Raw genomic sequence first — 23039 nt, 5'->3', positions numbered from 1 at the left:
TAATGTCTGGACTAAATTTCCAGGCTGCGGTACAAGGAGGGGAGCCCAGGAAGAGCCCATAATCTCCTTGAGTTGAGAAGATTGAGTTGGTAGTCTAGAAAAGCCATGGAGGCTAGAGTTCACAGGGCAGACGTCTAGAGAGGAGGGAGCTGCATTGAGAGAGCTCTACAGATCTGACTGGAGGTTTCAGCTGAGTACTGACCAGTGCATGTACTCAATAAACTTCCCAAGACCTAGGAAAGAACTGTCTTAATGCAGTAGAAGGAACAATCCCTAGAGCTACCAGCTAGTGTAGGAAAACCTTGTGACTCAGAGTACTCAGAAGAGTATTGCCTCACTAAACTGAAAAACCAAACCTGTTGCCATCAAGTTGATTCCAACTCATAGCAACCCTATGAGACCAAAAAACCAAACCCATTGCCGTTGAGTTGATTCTGACTTATGGTGACCCTCCCTATAGGACAGAGTAGAACTGCCCCATACGGTTTCCAAGGAGCAGCTGGTGGATTCAAACTGCTGACCTTTTGGTTAGCAGCCGTGTTCTAGAGCCACTGTGCCACCAGGGCTGCCCCATAAGGTTTCTGAGGCCGTAATCTTTACAGACACAGATTGCCACATCTTTCTCCTGTGCAGTGGCTGGTGAGTTTGAACTGCAGACCTTTTGGTTAGGAGCTGAGCGTTTTAATCACCACTCCAACCAGGATTCCTGATGCCTCAGTAACCAAAAAAAACAAAAAACAAACTCATTACTAGCTAGTCGATTTCTACTCGTAGCGACCCTATAAGACAGAGTAGAACTGCCCCATAAGGTTTCCAAGGAGCATCTGGTGGATTTGAACTGCCATCCTTTTGGTTACCAGCCGATCTCTTAACCATGTGCTACCAGGTTAAACCAAAAGCTGCTCTGGTCCCTGCCTGACAAAGCTTAAAAGGAGTCCTTGAAAGATTCAAACCATATCCAGGTAACTAACTGCATTGCAAGAGCAAAACTCGAGAACATTTATGACTGCAAAATGATCCAGCATCAAACAAAGTAAATTAAAAATGTCTGGCTGCCATTCAATGAAAAATTACCAGATGTGCAAAGAAGGAAAATATACCCCATAAAAAAAAAAAACCAAACCCAGTGCCATTGAGTCGATTCCGACTCATAGAGACCCTATAGGACAGAGTAGAATTGCCCCATAGAGTTTCCAAGGAGCGCCTGGTGGATTCGAACTGCCGACCCGTTGGTTAGCAGCCATAGCACTTAACCACTATGCCAGGAGGAGAAAAACTGATGAATAGAAAAAGACCTAGAAATGACAGATATGATAGAATTTGCAAATAAAGACATTTAAAAGTTATTATCGCTATATTCCATATGTTCAAGAAGGTAGAGGAAATGTTGAGCTTGTTAAGAATATGGAAGATAAAGACCCAAATTGAACTCTATGTGAAAATTACAATCTCTGAGAAGAAAAATATATTAAATAGGATTAGCAACAGATTAGAAACTATAAAAGATTAGTGAAGACATAACAATAGAAATTCTGAATGAAACAAAGAAAAGAAAATTGAATAAAAATGAGCAGAGTATCAGCGAGCTGGGACAACTTCAGGTGACATAATATGTGTGTGTAATTAGAGTTTCCAAAGGTGAGGAGTTGATTCCGACTCATGGCGACCCTATAGGACAGAGTAGAGCTGCCCGCATAGGGTTTCCAAGGAGCATCTGGTGGATTCAAACTGCCAGCCTTTTGGTTAGCAGCCGAGCTTTTAACCACTACACCACCAGGGCTCGTGTGTGTGTGTATGTGTGGTGTGTACATATACATGTATACATATATATGGCTGTATATAAATGGCTGAAAAATTTCCAAATTTGATGGAAATTGTAAACCCACAAATGTAGACTTCAACTAACTCTAAGCACAAGAAACATGAAGAAAACTATACCAAGACACATCATAATCAAATTTAAAATCAATGATAAAGAGATAATCTTAAAAGCAGCCAAAGAAAAAAGACACATGACATACAGAAGAACAAATATGAAAGTGACAGCATACTTCACATCAAAAATCATGCAAGACGGGTGACAGTGCAGCAAGATGTTTAAACTACTGAAAGGAAAAAAATTGTTGTCAACCTACAACTCTATACCCAGTGAAACTGTCTTTAAAACGAAGGTAAAATAAAGACTTTTTTAGACAAAAACTGAACAAATTCATCACCACAGCATATTCACACTACAAGAAATGCTAAAGGAAGGCAGAGCATTCCCGGCGGAAATCTACCTCTATACAAAGGAATGAAGAGCTCTGAAAATGCTAATACGTGGGTAAATATAATAGACCATTTTTTCTTTTTTAAATCATCTTAAAAGGCCATTATTAAAAGCAAAAGTAACAACTGTGGGTTTATAACATATATGGAAATAAAATATATTGGCATAAAGACCGAGAGGGAAGAGTGGAATTATACTGTGGTGTGGTTCTTGTTTTAGACACAGTGTGGTGTAGCATATACACTTTATGGTGTATATACTACAAACCATAAAGCAACCCCTATAAAGCAACAGCAATGTGTGGGATGCAGCTAAAACAGTGCTTAAGGAGGCAATTTTAAGAAAACAAATGCTTATATTAAAAAGGAAGAAAGGTCTCAAATTGATGATCTCAGCTTCCGCTTGAAACTAGAAAAAGAAAATCAAATTAAAGCCAAAGTAAGCAGAAGAAAGGAAATAATAAAAATCAATGAAATAGTAGAAAACAATAGAGAGAAATCATTGAAATCAAAAGTTTGTGCTTTGGGGAAAGTAAATTAATAAACCTCCAATTAAACTGATCAGGGAAAAAGGAGACTCAAATTACCAATATCAGGAATGAGAGCGGTGACGTAGCTACATATTCTAACAGGGGTGAAAGGATAATAAGGGTTTATTATGAACAACTTCGGAAACCGTGGTGGCGCAGTGGTTAAGAGGTCAGGCTGCTAACCGAAAGGTTGGCAGATCGAATACACCAGGTGCTCCTTGGAAACCCTATGGGGCAGTTCTACCCTGTCCTATAGAGCCGCTATGAGTCGGAATCAACTCGATGGCAATGGGTTTGGTTTTTTTTTTTTTGGTATGAACAACTTTATGTCAATGAATTCAACAACTTAGATAAACCGGGAACCCTCGTGATGCAGTGGTTAAGAGCTCGGCTGCTAACCAAAAGGTTGGCAGTTTGAATCCACCACCTGCTCCTTGGAAACCCTGTGGGGTAGTTCTCTGTCCTCTAGGGTCGCTGTGAGTCGGAATCGGCTGGACGGCAATAGGTAGATAAACTGGACACATTCTTTCAGACACAAACTACTAAAACTCACTCAAGAAGACCTGAATTCAAGATGACCTGGATTGCCTTGTAGCAACTAACTAAACAAACCCTTCCAAAAGATTGAGGAGATGGGAATACTTCCCAACTCATTTTCGATGTCAGCTTTAACCTGATACCAATATCAAAGGTATTACAAGAAAAGAAAACCTGAAAATACTTAGCAAAATTTAATATATAAGAAGATAATACGTCCTGACCAAACAGAATTTATCCCAGGCAAGGAGGCACAGTTGGTTTAACATGTGAAAAGCAATCATTGTAATCTACCATGTTAACCGATTAATAAAGAAGAGCCATCTCAGTAGGTGTAGACAAAGTTCGACATCCATTTCTGATAAAAACTCTCAGCAAATTGGTAATAGAAAGCAATTTCCCCAACCTGATAAATTGAATCTATGAAAACCTAATTTAATGTGTTTCAGAGTAGAACTGCGCTGCACAGGGTTTTCATGGCTGTGACCTCGCGGAAGCACATCACCGGACCTTTCTCCCTAGGCACTCTGGGAGGGTTCCAGCTGCCAACTTCTGTTAGCAGCCAAGCGCTAACCACTTTTGCCACCCAGGGACAATGGCAACCATCGTATTGGCATTTACGTGGGAGAGAGAAAGATTTGGTGTTTTTGTTTACATTGCCATTTTACCCTGAAGCTCTCTGGAATAATATTGCAATGTTCAAGTGTGCTTATTAATAGATTTTCTTACTTGTTTTGTAGGAGTTGGGACTTGGAATCTTAAATCAAAAATTAACTTACCAGGGGTACATTACTGCTACTTTCAGTGAAGTTTTTATTTTTGTTTTGGTGTATTGCAGTTAGTAAACATGGTTTCATTGTAAAGATGATTGATAAATATTGTGATGTATATGTATTTTTATACCTGATATCTTTGTTTTTCTTTGACAACTTTTTTTTAATTGTCATTGACTTTCCATCTTCATTGCTCATTAGCCGCTACCAAAGTAAGTCATTCTTCTTTTGGGCAGTTTATTTATTTATACATTTACTAGATTTAAGGATGTCTTTTTTTTTTTTTTCCTGTGTTTAGGAAAACATAGAACCACTTCAGGTGTCGTTGGCAGTTCCGAGTCCTCCTAGTAAGTCTTCAGGGTCTGAGACTCTTTCAGGTAATAACTTTTGATTATCTTATAATCATAAATGTCATTTTCAGTATGTGAAAATTAATCTCCTTATTTTCTTTTTAAATTTTTATTTTTATCCCAGCAATGCATACTTGGTTAAAAAAAAATCAAATAGTATAGAAAAGCTTGTAATAAGTCTCTTATTTATCCCTTTCCATTTCAGATTCCACATTTTACTTCCTTAGATGGGCACCCCCATTTCTCAGCTCCTAAGCATCAATATTAGGCTCTTTTTCATAGTTTACACAATTGAAATGATCTGGATTGTAAGTCATTCTTGAACATCTGAAATAGTTCATCAAGATTAGCATGGCAGTTTTGGCACGTGCACTTTCCAAGGTCTCTGGCTTTTTTATGATCTTAACAAGGCAATAAAGATTTCTTCCAGCTTTCCTGATAAACCAGGCCCTGGCTGGCAAAGGTCACAGGAGATGCTCAGAATGGGAACCATTATTCATGTCTCCGTCCTGGTCGAAATCCTTTAATGTTGTCTCATCACCTATAGGACAAAAGTCAAGCTCATTAGCACAGAATCCAAGACATGTCTTAAGTTAGAACTGAAATTCAGACCATAGTCTGTTGAGTTCTAAAGCCTTTGCGCTTCAATGCATTACATTGCCTTTCATTTACTCTTGAAAGTGATCATATTAAAGTTTTCCTTATCTTTATAAAATTAAATTAAGTATTTTCATGGTCATTTTAATGCCCTTTATTGCTATTGCATTGTATAAAATGTAGCTTAGAGTAAATGAGACATCAATGAAAATACATGTGTTCATCATGATTTATAATTTGTTAGATCAGCATTGTAATATGTTAAGTAATGACTGTGGAAAGTAGGATCTGAGTATTCAGTTAACCTAGAGTTCTTTGAAAATTTTTTGACTCAGGATTTATTCCTCTTGGTAATTATGTTTAGATGTGGTATTAAAACCAAAGGCAGATATCCAAAAGAGTACCTAGTGTATCTACAAGATGATGTGTCTTATAATTTTTGGTTAGCTATCATAATTTTGCTTGTATTTTACTCATCAGGCATTGATACATTTAGCTCTTCAAATAACCAGGAGAATACATCTTCCTATAAAGGTGGTAGAATAACACGTACCTCTAACAGAAGAAATGTAAGTATTTGCATTTGGCACAATTATCTATTTTTAAATTATGTAATTTTTTTTTTTCCTGTTTTCATGATCAAATAATAATGGGTAAAGCCTTGGTTTGATCAATGTAATTAACAACGAATACTTCATTCTACCTAGCATGTAACCCAGGGTAATGACATTTTTCCTGATTTGATTTTGATTAATTCTGTTAGAACAAAAATCCACTAAATCAGGATGTTATTAGAGTTTGTGTTAATGTGAAGCTAATTTGTTGGAAAAGTTTGTTGGGGGCCTATAGCTTTGATTTTCTGAATTTTGCAGTAAGTCTCTTATTTATCCCTTCCCATTTCAAATTCCACAGTAGAGAAGATCAGTACATAATTAGCAGAGCCAGCAAATGGCATAAATATAAACTGTTTTTAAACAGTGTTTTGTTTTGCTTTTTAACCCAAGGTTTCAACTATTTTCAATATAAATGCAGGGTCTCACTGAATATAGGTATTTTGTTATTTTATTAAATTAGATGAAATTGAATTTTTGTCAATAGCATTATAGTGTACAAACATATATTATACTGTCATAGCATTTTTTTAGCTGATATGGTTGGATGATAAACCCAGAATTCAAACTTAGGTAGTCTAACAGTTCATGATTTTTTCCCCCTTAACCCAACAGCAGGTAGGTGCCAAATTGTACATGCTTAATAAATATTTGGTGAATAAGTAAATCAACTAATTTTTTAGTTGATTTTCTTTCTTAATATATTGGTAGAAATCTTATGCTTCTGGGTCCATCCATGTTTTTTAAAAGGTCACAATTTGGTAATTACTGTTCCGCATTTGGAATTAATTTGCTAAAATACCTCTGATGGAATTTGTGAATTAAGAGGAAATGGGATGTAAGATGGTCGAAGCAGCTTGGGAGGAAATAGAAAAGTTAGGGACAGACATTAAAACATAACTACTCTTGCTTTGTGTGGTATCCTTACTTTACATTTTCTTTATAGCAATTGACTAGTTTTGCAGAAGAGAGTGTTTGCAACGTATTTAATACTGAAGCCCAGCATTGTAAAGAAAAGAAAATTAACAGGAGAAAGTCTCAAGAAACCAAGCACACCGACAGAGGACTTCCTAAAAAGAATCAGGTCAGTGTGTGTTTAAAGATAAAGAGTAGAAGTGGTTCAGTTCTTTCTGTTGTATCATTAGGACAACATGGAAATAGAATATTTTCTTCTAATTAACATTGAGCCAAGATTATTAAAAATCGTCTTATCGTGGAATAGAAAGGGACATAAGAGTTTATGTACTGAACTGTTACTTGCCTGAGGGAGATTTTTGCATGGTTGTGTTGACTACATCTGGCACAATAAGTAATAGGCACTCAAATGTTAAATTGGCTCTTATCTTTGAGTCTCATAATCTAACCTCTTAGCCCAAGTGGGGAATCGTCTAGTTTTTTAAGCAGAGCTGAGTGTACCATCTGCCTCTTGTAGGAGTGCTCTTCTCCCAGTCTCTGGATTACTTTCCTGTATTTTATGAAGAATTTACAAACTTGCTCTTAGTCATCCTCACCACTTCAAGGCCACCATCCATATGAGTAGCCAGTCCAACACCTACACCTAGTTCCTTGGCTGTCTCCACTGCAGTGATCTGAATCTCAGCTTCTTCTAAGCCACCTACTCACTTCCTCTGCCATGTCCTATAGCTTGTAACCTAAAACCTTCCCACTTCTAGTAATAGACATTTAAATATCCCTTTGACTGACCCCAGCCTCGTATCCACCCAACTTTCTCACTCCCTTACTCATATATCTGTTTTTGTACTCATAGTCTGTGGCTTCTTCACCACTCTCAAGCTTTCAGATGCTTCTTAATTTCATATATTCCCCTGTGCATCGTAAACTACATGAATTGTTTTCATTCAGCCTGGTCAGTAATCTCAATTCTTTATTCTATTTCATTCATCTCTTCATCCATCTAGCACAATTTGAATTCTGAATTAATCTAACCATTACCTCTTTTCCCATCTAACATTGCTACTGGAGAGACTCACACAGGTGTGGGGATTGGTGCCACTATAGATTCATTGTTTCAGAGATTATCTAAAGGCTGGTCCCATTCTGCACCGATTCACCACTTTAATTATTTCTACCAGGGTATTTACTGAGTTGCTAAATTCAAGTGCATATTTTTTAGTCTTGTTCTTACTTGACATCTCAGCAGCGTTTGACATAATTGAACATTCTTTTCTCCGTAGTTGAAGTCTCTGTTAGAAGTTTATCATCTTCCACTCATCCTTAAATGTTCTATTATCTAGAGTTCTACTCTTTACTCTTGTAAACTGTTTATTCTCTGGGTGATTTCATATGTAGCATGATTGATGACTCCCAGTTATTCCTGGTCTGTAAACTTACGTTTAGCTGCTTACTAGACATCTCTTCTTAAACCATTCTGTGAACAAAAACCAAACTCATTGCCATTGAGTCAGTTCCAACTCGTAACAGCACTATAGGACAAAGTAGAACTGCCCCAAGAGGTTTCTTACACTGTAATCTTTACGGAAGCAGACTGCCACATCTTTCTCTCTCAGAGTGGTTGGTGAGTTCAAACTGCTGTCTTTTTGGTTAGTGGCCAGGCACTTAACCACTATACTACCAGGGGTCCTTAAGCTAAGCACCTTAAAATCAACATTTCCAAAGCTAAACTCATGCATTTCACCCCACACATACCCACAGAAAACATTCTGTAACCTCCCTTCCCCATGAAACAAAAACTGCTGCTTTGATTCTCTTGGTTGAAAGCCATGATCGTCCTCGAGTCATCAAAGCCAGGAGAAACCAAGTATCTTCCTGGCTCAGTCACATACTCCTTTGATCAAATGGTGAATGATTCTCTTGCTAAAAAAATGCACAAATTAAAAAAAAGGTATTTAAATATACATTATTGCATTAGAAATGGATTTCCTTCATATCCAGTCTTTAAAAAAAAAAAACAAAAACTGTTACGAAGAATGTACACCTGTTTCTTTATATAAAACCAATGGCCAGAAAGTTCAAGAAGGGTTGAGCCTTAAGTTTTGCTCCAGCCCCTCCCAGGACCCCACTGAATTAAAACAATCGATTTAATGAAAGGAATAGATTTAGAATAGCAAAAAGAGAGAGGGAACAAGGAGGAGTATTAAGCAACAGATGACAGCCTTCAATGAATTTCTGGAAGACAAAGCAGATGGGAGCATGTTGACAGATTAAAAGAGGTGGAAAGATTTACAGCCCAGAATGTGCTAGGAAGGAGCCAGAGAGGAGCTGGGAGCCAGCCTGCGTACAGGAATCCCAAGAGGCTCTGGGCCAGAATTGGCAGGTACAATGGATCGTGAGAGTGAGAAGTGCTACTGAAAAATAGAGAGATTAATTGAAGTCCCATGTACGGAACAATTTGCACCAGTTGGCACCCCATCCCCCTCTCCTATACTGATGCTCAGAACAGATGTTGTCATCTAGGTTAAGGCCCTCATTCTGGCATTTAGAAAGCCCCACAGTCTTGACAGCCAGCTCTTGCCCTAAAGCAAAGCCTGGCAGTTGACATTCCCCTTTCTGCCCTGCCCTGCCCTGCCCCGCCCTGCCCCCGCCCTGCCCTGCCCCCGCACTGCCCTGCCCTGCCCTACACAGAGTTCCTAGGTAGGATTTTCATGCAAGGAAGAGACTGAGCTGGACAGCATAGGAAACCCACACCAACTCATCTAATCTTTTCTTCAATAAAAATCGGTCATCGGTATAGCCAACAGCATGAAAGAAAAAAGGCCAATACTGGTAAGTAGAAACACTGACCCAGAAAAATAGGTTATTGAGGGGATGGAAGGAAACTTTATAAAAATAAATAAACAGATAAATATTCTGTTATACTCAGACTTAAGAATATATTATCTCCATACAGCTAAAAAGGGAATAGAAAAAAAAAATTATAAAAACATAAAATTTAGTAGTGGAGAAGAAAGTTTTTAAAAATTTCGCAGAAGGTTGAGCCCCCTCCCCCAAAAAAAGACAGAGAGTAAGAGACACGGAAGATCAATCTAAGAGACTTCATAGGAATCTCAGAAAGTGAAAGGAAAAAATAGAATGGAAGAAATTGCCAAAATTAAAAAAAGAGGATTTCCCCAAACTTATAAAAAAAACTTAATAATTTCCAATTATTCCTGGTGTATAAACTTAATGTTCAACTGCCTACTAGACATCTCTTCTTAGACCATCCTGTAAACCAAAAACCAAACCCATTGCCGTCGAGTCAATTCCAACTCATAGCAACCCTATAGGGCAGAACAGAACTGCCCCACGGGGTTTCCAAGGCTGTAATCTTCACTGAAGAAGTCTGATCATGTTTAGCAAGTTTTATGTAAGCTTCACTGTACATGTTTTACATTCATTCTTCCATTCATATTAGTTTAATAGCCACTATGTGCCCCAGGCACTCTTGTAGATGCTGGGCACATATAAGCAAAGATTTAAAAAATCCTGCTGAAGGAGTTTGTTTCTTTAATACTCATGAATCTGAAACTGTTCTAGAGGTTATTAACATGGTGAAATTGACCATTGTATATTAACTAACCACATAGGTCTAATGCCCCACAATAAATACTCATAGCATAATTCAATATTAAAAATATCTTCAATACTCAAAGTAATAAGAAGGAATTTGAAAGAACAAGAATAGCTAACGCAAAGCTCTTATTATGAATCAAGCACTGTTTCAAGCATTTCACATAGTTAATTGATTTAATCCTCACAGTAGCTTTAGGTGGTAATGTGCTATTGTTATTCCCATTTTAGAGAGGTAAGGTAACTTGCTTAATTATAAAGCATTTAAATAGCAGAGTCAGGATTTGAACCCATGGCACCCTGCACCAGAGTCCAAATGTTTTTTTGTACCTTGTCTCTGGACTCCAAGTTAAGGTTTTTCTTTTTGCTTCTACATTGATTGACTAAGTCAGCATTTCCCCAACTGTTCCATGAAAAACATTTCATAGAAAAATAATTATAACCAAGCATTTCCATAATATGTATACAGATTGTTTATACTAAGGGTAATTTAATGTTATATGTATATTATAAATCATCAGGAGGATCATTTATCTTTTACAGCTCTAAAATTATTTTCTCATGGAATTTTTTTGTTTGTTTTACAAAATATCCATAGCTATCTCAAGGAACACATAGTTCTGTACCACTTCTGTAATCTTGAATAGCACTCACTCCTTCCCACCATTAGTCTTACCCAGATTTTCCATATTGTCACCCAAATAAGCCACTTAAATATAAGATCAAATTTTATTACTCCGTAAATCACGATTCAGTGAGCCCTCATTGCTTTCAGATTAAGGTTCACACTCATTGCATACAAGGGCCCTGCTTGCCAAACTTTGTCTCCTATTTTTTTTGTTATAGTTGTCTTAAAAATACATATAACACAACTTTTGACAATTCAACATTTTCCAGGTGTACAATTGGTAGCATCATTTATGTTTATCATTTTGTGCCACCGTCACCTCTACAGTATTCTTTGTCAAAAGCCGCATCACCCAAAACAGATACTCCTTCCTAAACAGTCGCTCCTGCCTTCTGCCTCCCTCCCACCCCTGGTAACCACTGATAAACTTTGCCTATTCCTATTGTTTCATGTAAGTGATACCATACAATGTTTTTCCTTTTGTGATTGACTTACTTCACTCAGCATAATGTTTTCAAGGTTCATCCGTATTGTAGCACATACCAGGACTTCATTTCTCTTTATGGCTTAGTAGTAGTCCATTGTCTGTATGTACCGTATTTTGTTTATCCATTCATCCACTGATGGACATTTAGGTTGGTTCCACCTTTTGGCTATTGTGAATACTGCTTCAATAAACAATGAATATGGTGTGCATGTGTCTGTTAGCCTAGCTGCTTTCAAGTTCCTTGGGAATATACCTATTATTTTTAATCTTGACAAAAACCTCTTCTGTTCGTTTCCGTCAAAATTTCTGTACACACCTGTTTTTTCTTTATTCAGATCTATGAACAGAAACTTATCTCACATGGCATTCCAGTAGATAGCTCATGCTAATTCTGAGTCACTATAGCTACATTCTAGTTATAAATATCTCATTATGTCTTAAGTCTAACTGCATAGCATCTAATCTATTTTTCACTTATCCAGCACTTACTTTGCACTTAATTTGGCAAATCCTTGTGGAAATATAGAAAATTACCCTGTAATTTGTAAATTGAGTTTGCCTTGTGTTTTATTTAACTTTGTGTAAGTCGTCTAACCCCCTCACCGTGACTCAGTTTCCTAAGATTTTTAATAGAATAGCTAACTGGTCTAAAGTTTTTCTGTAAAATTACCTTTAAAAACAAATACTGTGTGAATGACAATTAGTGATCTTGTAGAAGATAAAGGGTCAAAATTACACATGGTGCCACATCTTTCTTAATTATAGTGCTTTAATGCGTTCTCTCAGGTTTTAAAAAGTGGCAGAAAGAAGAAAGGAAAGGGCAAGAATGTTAAGAAATCTTTGTATGGGGAAAGAGAAATTGCTTCTAAAAAACCTCTGCTGAGTCCTATTCCTGAGATTCCAGAGATCTCTGAGATGACACCTTCAGTTCGGAGGATATATTCAGGTATGTTGTCCTTTTTCTGCTATTTTTACTTTATCTCTTCTCTTTAGCTTCTTTGTTGCTATTTCACTCTTTTCTTTCTCTCCTTTTTTTCATTCATTATATAAAAAGTAAATAAATAAAAAATAACAACTTCATGTTACCATGAGAATTTTAGTGAGGGAAACAGAATCCTTTAAGGCAATAGTTTCCAACTTTTAGGTCACCTTGACCCTTTTAAGAATCTGTTAGAAGCTCTGGATCTCCTCAGAATAACTTCTACACAAGATTTTGTATATAATTTCAGGGAGCTGTGTTATCTGTTCATCCTGTTCCCTTTTACCTTTTAAAACATTTTGTTAAGATGAATTCTGTTTGGTGGTGGTCCATCATTAAAAGCTAAAAAGATGATGGCTTAGTATTAAATATATCATCTATGAGTTCAGGACAAAAATTTAAGAAAAAAAAGTTGCCCCGTGATGTTTTAGTACAGTTGGCATGACTAAGCATCTTCCAGAAATAAAATTTATAAATTGAACTTGAAAGTTTTGTTTAAAAAGGAAGATTAAGTCATTTGATTTTTGGTTAGATAAGAATGAGTCAGTTGAGTTTGCTTCTGGTCTGTAATGCCTGAGTTTTAGTTTAGGTCATGCTTAAAATAATGATATGTGTCCCGTATAGTGTGTTAATTTTGTTAATTTTTAAAAATTGCTGTCTTTGTCAGTCATCAAGTATTTATAGCCTACATTTTATTGGCAACATACTGTATAGGATTTATAATAGATTCAGAGATGAATAAGGTACATGCCACTATAGAACCTTGGCTCCTACCTACAGAAATGTGTTAGACTTCTTCAGGATAGAACAGAAGTTTAAATAAACAGACAAACCACCACTGCTGTACACACCCGGACACATGCTCTTCTCCAGCCCCTTGGCACCAGCTGTGACAGCACTCTGTGGGTTAGTCTTGGGCAGGGGATCTAATTAAGGCCTGCTTATCCTTTTTTTCTTTTTATCCTTAAAAGGAAATCCTGGTGGTGTAGTGGTTAAGTTTTACAGCAGCTAACCAAAACATCAGCAGTTCAGATCCACCAGGTGCTCCTTGGGAACTCTATGGAGCAGCTAGCTCTACCGTGTCCTATAGAGTTGCTATCAATCGAAATCGACTCGACGGCAGTGGGTTTGGTTTTGGTTTGGAATCCTTAAAAGGAGCCCTGGTGGCACAGTGGTTAAGAGCTCAGGCTGCTAACCAATATATCGGCAGTTTGAATCTACCAGCCACTCCTTGGAAGCCCTGTGGAGCAGTTCTACTCTGTCCTGTAGGGTCCCTATGAGTTGGAATCTACTCAACAGCAATGAGTTTGGTTTTTTGGTTTTGGTGTCCTTAAAAGATTTAGCTGTGCTGTCTTTCTTTCCAGGTAAACTCTTTGTTTGCGTTATACTTTTTTCACCTGGTGTAGTGATCTCTTATCTCTCCACCTCCTCCCCTCAAAGTTACAGTCTCCTTGAGAGTGAAAACAAAAGTCTTATTTTCCTTATATCTCCTGGTCCTAATAGGAGTTTCCAAAAAATGTTTGAGGAATATTAGTATAGTTTTCCGTCTTGCATCCTATTAGAGAATTTCTTTTTAAAAATACCTGAGACATCTTTTTATCCATAAACCAGGGCTTCAAACCAATCCTTCGGCTGAGAATTTGCATTTCCACCTTAGATGTACTGAATCAGAATCTACAGTTTAACAAGATCCCCAGGTGATTCTTATTTATAATAAAATTTGAGACCCACTGCTCTACTAATGGTTCTCAGAATTTGTCCTTATCAGCATCACCAGGGAATATGTTAGAAATGCAAATTTTCAGCAGGGAACTTGGTAGAAATGCAAATTCCATTCATATGAAAAACATATCAATTTTTTAAGTCGTATAAAAAGCTCAATTGACATTATTTGATTGGCATAGTGACTTTTAGACTTTGACCTTATGCCTTGTGTATCTTCCAATTTTGATTTTAAGAGCTTTTTTAATACTCATTTGAGTAGCCAGTCAAAAACTTTATTATCCAAGATATCAAGAGAAAGGCATCTGGTAGTATTATAAAGCCTGAATTTATTTGGGCTGTGTTACCGACCAATCTCAAAAACCTTACTGATGTTCCCTCTCATGTGTGATGTGATACAGTGTGCCAGAAACACATGAAGCCACAGGCTACGCATAGTGCATCTTCCTGAAGCCTGAATTTTAGTTAGAGATTGAGGAGGGAGGGGAAGATTTTTAGAATATTGAAACAAACATAGCTCTGTTGTACAGTGCAGTTTATATTAATTTTTTAACACAAGACATAAGACTTGAGTGTCTTTCGGCATACCCTTTTATCGCCTCAAATCCCCCAAAGTTCCAAATTTCCTCTCTAAAGAAAAAAAAAAAATTTTTTTTTTTTTTTTTTATTTGAGAGGATACATTCATAGAAAAGCTTCAGAAGCACAGTTTGCCCCTTTTCAGTGACTTCATTTCTAGGGGGATGGGAAATGTAGCTGCCTCAAACTAACTGACCTTGTGGTATAGGGGGTTCATTCTAAGGGGGAAACAATTTATCATTCTCATGTTCATGGTCTGAGGTCAGATACTTTATTAATTGATGTTTTAAATACCTGTATTCTTAACCTGTGGATTAGGGCAGAATCAAAAGAGAAAGAGGTTAATGACAGAAAGGAACAAGTACATGTAACGTTTTTAAGTCTTGTGATTCTTGAACACTTAAAACACTGAATACAATAGGGCACAATTATGAACCTGATTGATTTGTTAAAGTTTATTCATTGTTACTTTTTAATTAGATTTGAACTTATTTACATACCCATAGATAATTTCAACTCAAATGGCAAACTTGAAGAAGTGCTGAAGCCTAAAAATCTCACTAGAAGAAAAACTCTTTTGACTCAGATGCCAGAAGACTTGCATATGAATCAAAGTTTTGATAAGTGTGATGTGTCTGAATTCTGCAACTCTTACATAAAAAGTTCCTCATTGCTTGGTAATGCCACTTTTGATCAAGATTCAAATATAAATACTGTAGGAGTTAATGAAAATGAAAATATTCCAAAAGCAGAAAATCAACTGGAAAGTGAAAATGAACTAAAAACTGAGGCTGGGAATGAAAACAGTCGGATTTCTTGTGCTTCTGTGACTGAAGAATACGTTTTATCAGATTATCCACAAACAGGTTTTATCCTGCAGCCCCAGGAGTTTGCTGCTGGTCAAAATGTGGAAAACCGTTGTCGAGTCTTTAAAATTTCAGAAGATCTAAGCATAAAGTGTGAAAGACCGGATGACTTCTCAGTAGCAATAGAGGAAAAACCTAAATCCAGTGGTTTAATGTCTGACTCACAGAAAGAAGATGTCTTCATTGAAAATATAAAAAAAACTGACGGTCAATGTGAGAATTTGGCGAAAAAATCCCTAGAAAATAGTAGTGAAATGACTTGTAAAGAAAGGAAACATAGAAGACGCTCCATGTGTTATCCTGGTGGTCAGAGTTCACACTTGGAAAAAAATGGAAGTCACAAAAATACCAACAGGGTGAGCAGCTCTGGAGGAATTAATTTAGAAAATTCTGAATTATATCAAGATTTATCTGACGCTATAGAGCAAACCTTTAAGAGAACAAATAATGAAATAAAAGTGAGACGTAGCACGAGGCTACAGAAAGATTTGGAAAATGAAGGACTTACATGGATTTCCCTTCCACTTCCTTCCACTTCCTGCACTTCTCAGAAAACTAAAAGGAGAACAATATGTACATTTGACAGCAGAGGACGTGAAAGTTTGTCTTCCAGAGAGGAAACTGTTACCTCCAAACAAAAACCGGGTATGCCGTCCTCATCAGGTAAAGAAAACAGTGAGGGCCCTGCTGCTAATTCTGCTCATCTACTTGGCAAGAGAAGGATGAGCTTCTGTACATCTATACTTGGAAATACTAAAAATACTACTCAGTCAGAATGCTACAGAAGAAGATCCTTTCTCAACCAGAAGGAAAAAAGCTCTCTAAATGACTGAAGGAATTGGCTGTGTCGGAGAACAACTGGCATTTCCCGCAGAACATTTGGCAAGAGAGAAGGTAACCACCCATGTTTAAAAGATTCTTTCATTCTAGGTCCCGTTCTTTGTTCAACATCAATGTTTTAAAAGTTTGAAATAAATAAAATCATTTGAGTTGAACCTAATTTTAAGTGGAAATAAGTGGTTTTCTTCATCATCCAGAAAGAAAACACTATTAATATGTTCTTGTCTCCCCCAATGGCAAATGCCTTATTAGTGTCTTGCAAAAAGGAGTTTTTTTTTTTTTAAGATCCAATGCTATGTCTCTTAATTTTTATTTCATGCGAGCGGTGCATATTTACCACTGTTTCGAAAGCCTCTGTTACACTATACAAAGGTTCTTTTAGAATTGGCTGATTAAATCTGGATATGAAGAGTTTAAAAAAAATTTTTTTTAAAGACAAATTAATGTACTTAATGGGACTTTATGAAAATTGAAGGCAATATAATCTTGAATACTGAAAGAAAGTAGAGTAAGATGTGTGTTTATTTTAAATACAGCAAAAAAAAAACTGGTTAAAAAGACTTTGACAATTGGTAGGAAAAATGGAAATTATAAAACTTGTTTTCCCTTTGGGTTAAAGTTAAGAGAAGCTTTGATGAATTGCTTTACCAGTGTTAAATGAAAATTTCATTTTAATAGTTAAAGTCTTAAACATGAAATCTCTGAAAATTCTTTTAGTAACCAGAATTTCATAAATCCATCACTATAAAATGAATATGTGATTTATAAGTAACTCAAATGTGAAAACATTCTTTCCTTCAAAAAAGATTCCTGTATGCTTTGTGGTGCAGGGATGGGGCTTGGTTGGTGGTGAAAATATAGCAGTTTTGTTATCAGATTATTCAGGTTGGTCACAGGTAACTCAGGATTCTATTCATGGTTCTCTAAAAAAGAAGAGCAGAAACGTGCTTGAAGGTGCCCTAGAAAACTAGTTAACTAGCATGAAGGATGGTGATGGGTTACTGATTTTTTTTTTTTAATGGCATTTTCCAACAGTGCTAACTTTTTATTTCGTCATATCAGATACTATCGCTTGTTTCAGCTTTTCGAAAATATTTCCTATAGTTATTTTGGTGATAGCTGTTTTGAAATCTAAATTGCTATATATCTTGAACTTGTGAATGTGCATAAATCATTGTATCATTAAACAGTTGTCTTTGAAATCCTTTAAATCATCAAACTCCCCATCTCCATGATAGCAGAAACATGTTAACAAATAGAGCTCCCTATAAATAACACAACAGGGAAGAAAGCTCCTGCTGAGTTGCCCATTTTCCCCTCCTTAGATAGAGACTATTTGTTACCTTCTTGGCACCAGCAGGTCTGGAACTCCTGCTGCTACGGACTAATGTATTTTACATTAACACTCAAAGTGATCCCCAATTTCTTCACTAAAGGGTGGATTGTTTAAAAGATTCCTTTTATCTTTATACGTAAATTATTTATGGACTCCCTCCCACCCCTTTATAATTTAGTGTGGTTGGCAAATCCGTATCACTGAAAACAAAACAAAAAAAGAGCTAATTAACTTCTTGTGAAGACTTTAGTTCTTAAAACTAGAAAGAAAACAAAAGGAAAAAAGATCAGAAATGGAAGCCTTTAAAAGTGGAGTTTTTTTTTAAGTTTTTGTACTTGCCTTCTTTAACATGAAAGCTAAAAATAAACTTTATTGCTTATTTCTCCCCTTTTTACTATATGACAAAATGTTATTTGTATTTTTAAAATTGTACATACTTTGCTTTATTTATCAAAAAGTGCCAATGAGGACAAGAGAAACATTCTGATCTGTGATTTTGGTGTGATAAATCAACTATAAAAGTATTCTATCTTCTAGCAGATGGAGCTAAAAAAGAAAATATACACTTTATACGTTCTGTTGGCTTCAAAATGTATCATTAAAATATTTTGTTGATGTCTGCCACTAACGAATAGGCAGTGTTCCTAAAATGAACAGGTCTGTAATTGTTTCTCATTAGTGCTTAAACCAAAAACTTGACTTCAAAATAGTTTTTTCCTACCTTACCGTTTTTACTGCAGTAACCTCTGACGTTTTGCCATAGAAAGTTTCGTGATCCCATCATCTTTTTTGCTGGTGTAGATTCTTGTTTGTTCCAGAAGATGGCAGCAAGGCACCTGAAGTTCTTTCTTCCCATATGCGTACCCACAAAGCCAGGGCAGCTCTGAATTGTTGCATGTGCTTCCCGTTAACTTTTATGTTTACTCATTTTTATTATAAAAGTAATATGTATTTATGGGGGCGGAGGAAGGAACAGAACTGTACAAAAGTAGAAAAACTGACGCTCCATGCAATCATCGTGCAGCCGCACCGTCTTCTCCTCATCCTGAGCGTCCTATGTATAGACACTGTTAACAACTGGCTTGTATTTTCCAGACCTGTGTACACACGAATATTAGTTTTGTTGCTTTTTTATGGCATCACTGTATGTGCCATTCTGTGCCTTGATTTTTTTTTAATTCAACAAAATACCAGGAATATCCTTCCGTCTTACCATGGGGCACTCGAATGACAGTTCAGTCTTTAAGTGTATAAATTGAATTATATGAATATGTGCTTTGGATATCTGTAATTCAGTTAGCTGTCTTCTCACTAATGGATACTAGTTGTCTCCGGTTATTTACTATGGAAAATTATGCTACATTGGGGCTTGTGAGAAAAAGTCTATAAGATCAGTTCTTTGAAAATAAAATGGTTACTAAGTTCTCTTCCATAGGTCTTACCTGGCAAATCTCCCTTATAAACACTTAAGTGCGGTTTATAGAGGTATAATTTACCTACAATAAAATTTACCCTTTTTAAGTATATGGTTTGAATTTTGGCAAATGTATATATATGCTCATGTAACCACCAACACAGTCAAGTAATAAAACTTTTGCATCATCCCAAAAGTTCTTTCCTGCAGTCAACCCCTCTCCCTGACCTACAACCCTTCGCAACCACTGACATGATTTCTGTCCTTATAGTTTTTGCCCTTTCCAGAATGCCATATAAATGAGATCATACAGTGGATAACCTTGTGTGTCTGGCCTTTCTAATGTAATGCTTTCAAGCTTCATCCATGTTTTGTGGTTTAAGTATTTGATTCCTGTTGATTGCTGAGTAGTATTCCGTTTAATGGTTGTTTATCCATTCATCAATGGATGGATATTTGGGATTGTTTTCATTTTTTGGCTGTTACCAATGAAGCTTCTATAAACGTTCACATATGGATCTTTCTATGGGCGCATGTTTTCATTTATTTTGGGTAGATACCTAGGAGTGGGATTCCTGGGATGTATGGCAGGTATATATTTAATTTTTGAAGAAGCTGCCAAACTTCTGTAATATTGGCTACATTTGGCATTCCCACCAGCAATACCTTAAGTTTCAGTTGCTCCATATCTTCGCCAGCACCTGGTATTGTCAGTCTTTTTCATTTTAACCATTCTAGTAGATATGTAGCAGTATTTCATTGTAGTTTTGATTTGCACTTTCCTAATGAGTAATGTTGGATTTGAGCTGCTGACCTTTTGGTTAGCAGCCAGTCTCTTAACCACTCTGCCACTAGGGTTCTAATCAGTAATGATGTTGAACATCTTTCATGTATTTAATTTGCCACCATATGTCCTTTGTTGAAATTTCTATCCAAATCTCTTGCCTGTGCTTTCTTTTGTTGTTATTGTTGTCTTATTATTGAATTAAAGGAGTTCTGTGTAATTTGGATACAAGCCCTTTTATTGGACTTAAGTTTAGCTAGTATTCTGTTCAAGTCTGTGGCTTGTCTTTACATTTTCTTTTTTTTCTAATGATTTCTTCTATTTATTTTTATTGTGCTTTCGGTGAAGGTTTACAGAGCAAGTTAGTTTCTCATTAAACAATACATATTGTTTGTGACATTGGTTGCCCGACCCTTCAAGGTGCCAACACGCCCCCCTTCTCCACCTTAGGTTCCTGATTACCAGCTTTCCTATCTTCTCGTCCTTGCCCCTGATGTGCCCATTTAGTCTCATGGGCCTGTATGATCTTTGGCTGAGGGGTGAACCTCAGGAATGACTTCAGGATTGAGCTAAAAGGGTGTCCGGGGGCCTGTCTTTACATTTTCTTAGCAGTGTTCTTTGAAGAACAGAGGCTTTAATTTTGATGTAGTCAAATTTATCAATTTTTTTTGGTAATGGTTCATGTTTTTTGTGTCCTATTTAAGAAATCTTGGCCTAACTCAAAGTCAAAAAGACTTCCTCCTATGTTTTCTTATAGAAGTTTTAGCTCTCACACTTAGGTCTGTGATCCACTGTGAGTAAATTTTTCTATATATTGTATAAGGTAAGGGTGGGGATTATTTATTTATTTTATATGGAAATCATCCTGCATCATTTGTTGAAAAAGTTTATCCCCCATTGAATTACCTTGGCACCTTTGTTGAAAATCAGTTTACCATATGTGTGTAGGTCTATTAATGAACTTTATTCTGTTCCACTGATCTAAAGGAATTCCCTGACCTGTCAGCATTGGTCTTATTAGGTAAGTTTGTTTTGTTTTCTTTTCTTTCTTGAAAGAAAGGAGTTTGAACAAAATATACTAATAGGAGTCTTAGAGGAGCAAGGGGTCCAAAAAGTACATTGTATTCCAAACATCCTCTCATTATTATTCTCTGAGACTAGGCACTGTAGGTTGGCTTCATCGCATGTAAGTTTTTTTGTTTTTTTAAATATTTTTCTTAAGTTCCCATTATATTCTAATCTATGAAGAAATCTAGAGGAAGCATTCATTTGAAACTAGACTACCCAGAAAACCCAGTCCTAGACTACAGGCTGTAAACTTTACATATAAAGTTTTAAAGAAACCTTGAGTGCTTCTGCATTTCTATTTCTTTTACTTCCAGGCTTTGTAGGATATCTGAAGATTGGACTCTGGATTGGTTTGGAGTCCTAGATCAGTGAGCAGAATTGGGATAAAATTAAATTAGATCTTCCACCTTCCAAATAACATTTATTTTGAGTCTTAAATTTATTTGAAGAATATTGCATGGCTAATGTACTGAGGCCTAACAATTTCAAGTTTGTCTAATATCTTATTAGTGGGTTCATTTTTGTACATTATTTGGTGCGATATAGACTACGAGTAACATAATAACTTAAGCGAGATTAGTAATTAGTTACTGCCATTCTCATGATACTTATTTTGTCCCAAGATGATCTCCAACCAAGATCATCCTTAGCCTGGTTATGACCTTAATTTAAAAGATTTATTAGAAAGGTTTTTGAAATTTTTAGGAAATTGGTAAACATATTTCCTGGAATTGCTCCTATTTTTTGACAGTTTAAGCATTATATCACTTAAATAATATGAAAAAGGGAAATAAATGAGCATGCATGTTAAAGAAAAATACAAATGTGCATTTGCTAAGGGGTAGGTTGGGATTTTATCACAAAACGTCCAATGACTAATTGGGGAGTTTTATTAAGTTTTCCTTTTTCTCCTTTCTCTACAGCACACAAATTGTTGGACTAAATGGTTTAATTTACATTCTATATAATAAAAGTGAGCTGCTTTTTGGAGGTGCGAACTGAACTGGCATTTTTGGTTTTAGATGTAATTCAAGAAAATTCCAATTATGTAATATTTTTAAAGTCCCAAATTGCTAATTATATGTGTGTGTATGAGTTTTTAAGCTCTGAAATTTAAAAGTAACTAATCTAATAATTTCTGTATTCTCATGACTTTATTCACCCACTTAAAATTTGCTTGTTACCTATTCTGTGATAGTGTTTTTGCACTTATTGAATATAGCATTTAAGTGTCACTTCTACTTTACCATTTAAAAACAAACTGCATTTCCATTGTTCTGACATCCCTGGTTGGTACTGGTTGCTAAACAAGGAAGTAAATGCCAGTTTTTCTCTATTTAAGCAGATCACATAGCTGCCAAATAGCATCAGGTGTTTGGAAAAATACATTCTTCCAAATATGTGATTCACAGTGTAGTAATTGTTTCAGTATAAATCTAGTGTCAAACAGAAGAAATTTTATGGAGAAAATGAGGGAAATGATTTTTAGGCTCAAGTCAGCTTAGTTCAGATGCCAGGTGCTTGAATGTGAAAGGCAGGATTCCATGCCTTAGGATTGAACAAATACAATGTGTTCATTTTGTAATAGGCTAATTGTTCATAACAGAGCAATGACCAAAGGCAACCAGTCTTTTCTTGTTAAGTATGTATTGGGAGTGAAGATTTCAGAAGTATTCCCTAACTCAAACCTGAGAAACCTGGTGTTAGTCTTGGGTGATTTCCAGTGACCCTTTGACTCCCTTCTTCCTGCCCCCTGTGTAGAATTGGAACTGGGCAGCCATTTTTGTTTTTGGAAGGGAAAGGAGACAGATATAATGAATGACTTTTATTGTGCAATATTTCAAACTCTCTTGAATGCCTTCGAATGGGATGGAAACTGTTCTGCCCTATGTCATAGCCAAAACAAACAAAACATATTCCCTAAACCTGGATGTGTGTTTCTCTCAAACTGGCAATAGTTAGAGCTCAGCTCTCAAACAAGAATTTGGTTTGACAATTTTTAGCCCTTGTTCAACTGAATATTAGAATAAGTCACGGCCAAACAAAGACCGTGGGGAAAAATTAATACACATATTTACAGCTTGCAGGTGGCATTTTTCTTAAGAATTAGATTTTTGTCTTAAAGAATTGCATTTGTGGTAATAC

The 23039-nt window shown here is 36.3% G+C and overlaps 1 protein-coding gene across 2 annotated transcripts in view; it reads left to right on the top strand.

Annotated features, from left to right (window-relative positions):
• The window catches only part of CDCA2 (cell division cycle associated 2), a 44745-nt gene extending 25405 nt beyond the window's left edge, over positions 1–19340 (top strand). For both annotated transcript variants that reach the window (XM_010592362.3, XM_010592361.3), the window contains exons 11-15: positions 4407–4485; positions 5536–5624; positions 6613–6750; positions 12095–12254; positions 15093–19340. In XM_010592362.3, the coding sequence (XP_010590664.1) occupies positions 4407–4485; positions 5536–5624; positions 6613–6750; positions 12095–12254; positions 15093–16285 (1659 nt within the window). In that variant the 3' untranslated portion in view covers positions 16286–19340. The remainder of the gene's footprint in view (positions 1–4406; positions 4486–5535; positions 5625–6612; positions 6751–12094; positions 12255–15092) is intronic.
• The last annotated feature ends 3699 nt before the right edge of the window (positions 19341–23039 follow it).

This window comes from Loxodonta africana, chromosome 19, assembly GCF_030014295.1.
Source record: "Loxodonta africana isolate mLoxAfr1 chromosome 19, mLoxAfr1.hap2, whole genome shotgun sequence".
Taxonomy (NCBI): domain Eukaryota; kingdom Metazoa; phylum Chordata; class Mammalia; order Proboscidea; family Elephantidae; genus Loxodonta; species Loxodonta africana.
This window is presented reverse-complemented; position numbering and strand designations above follow the sequence as displayed.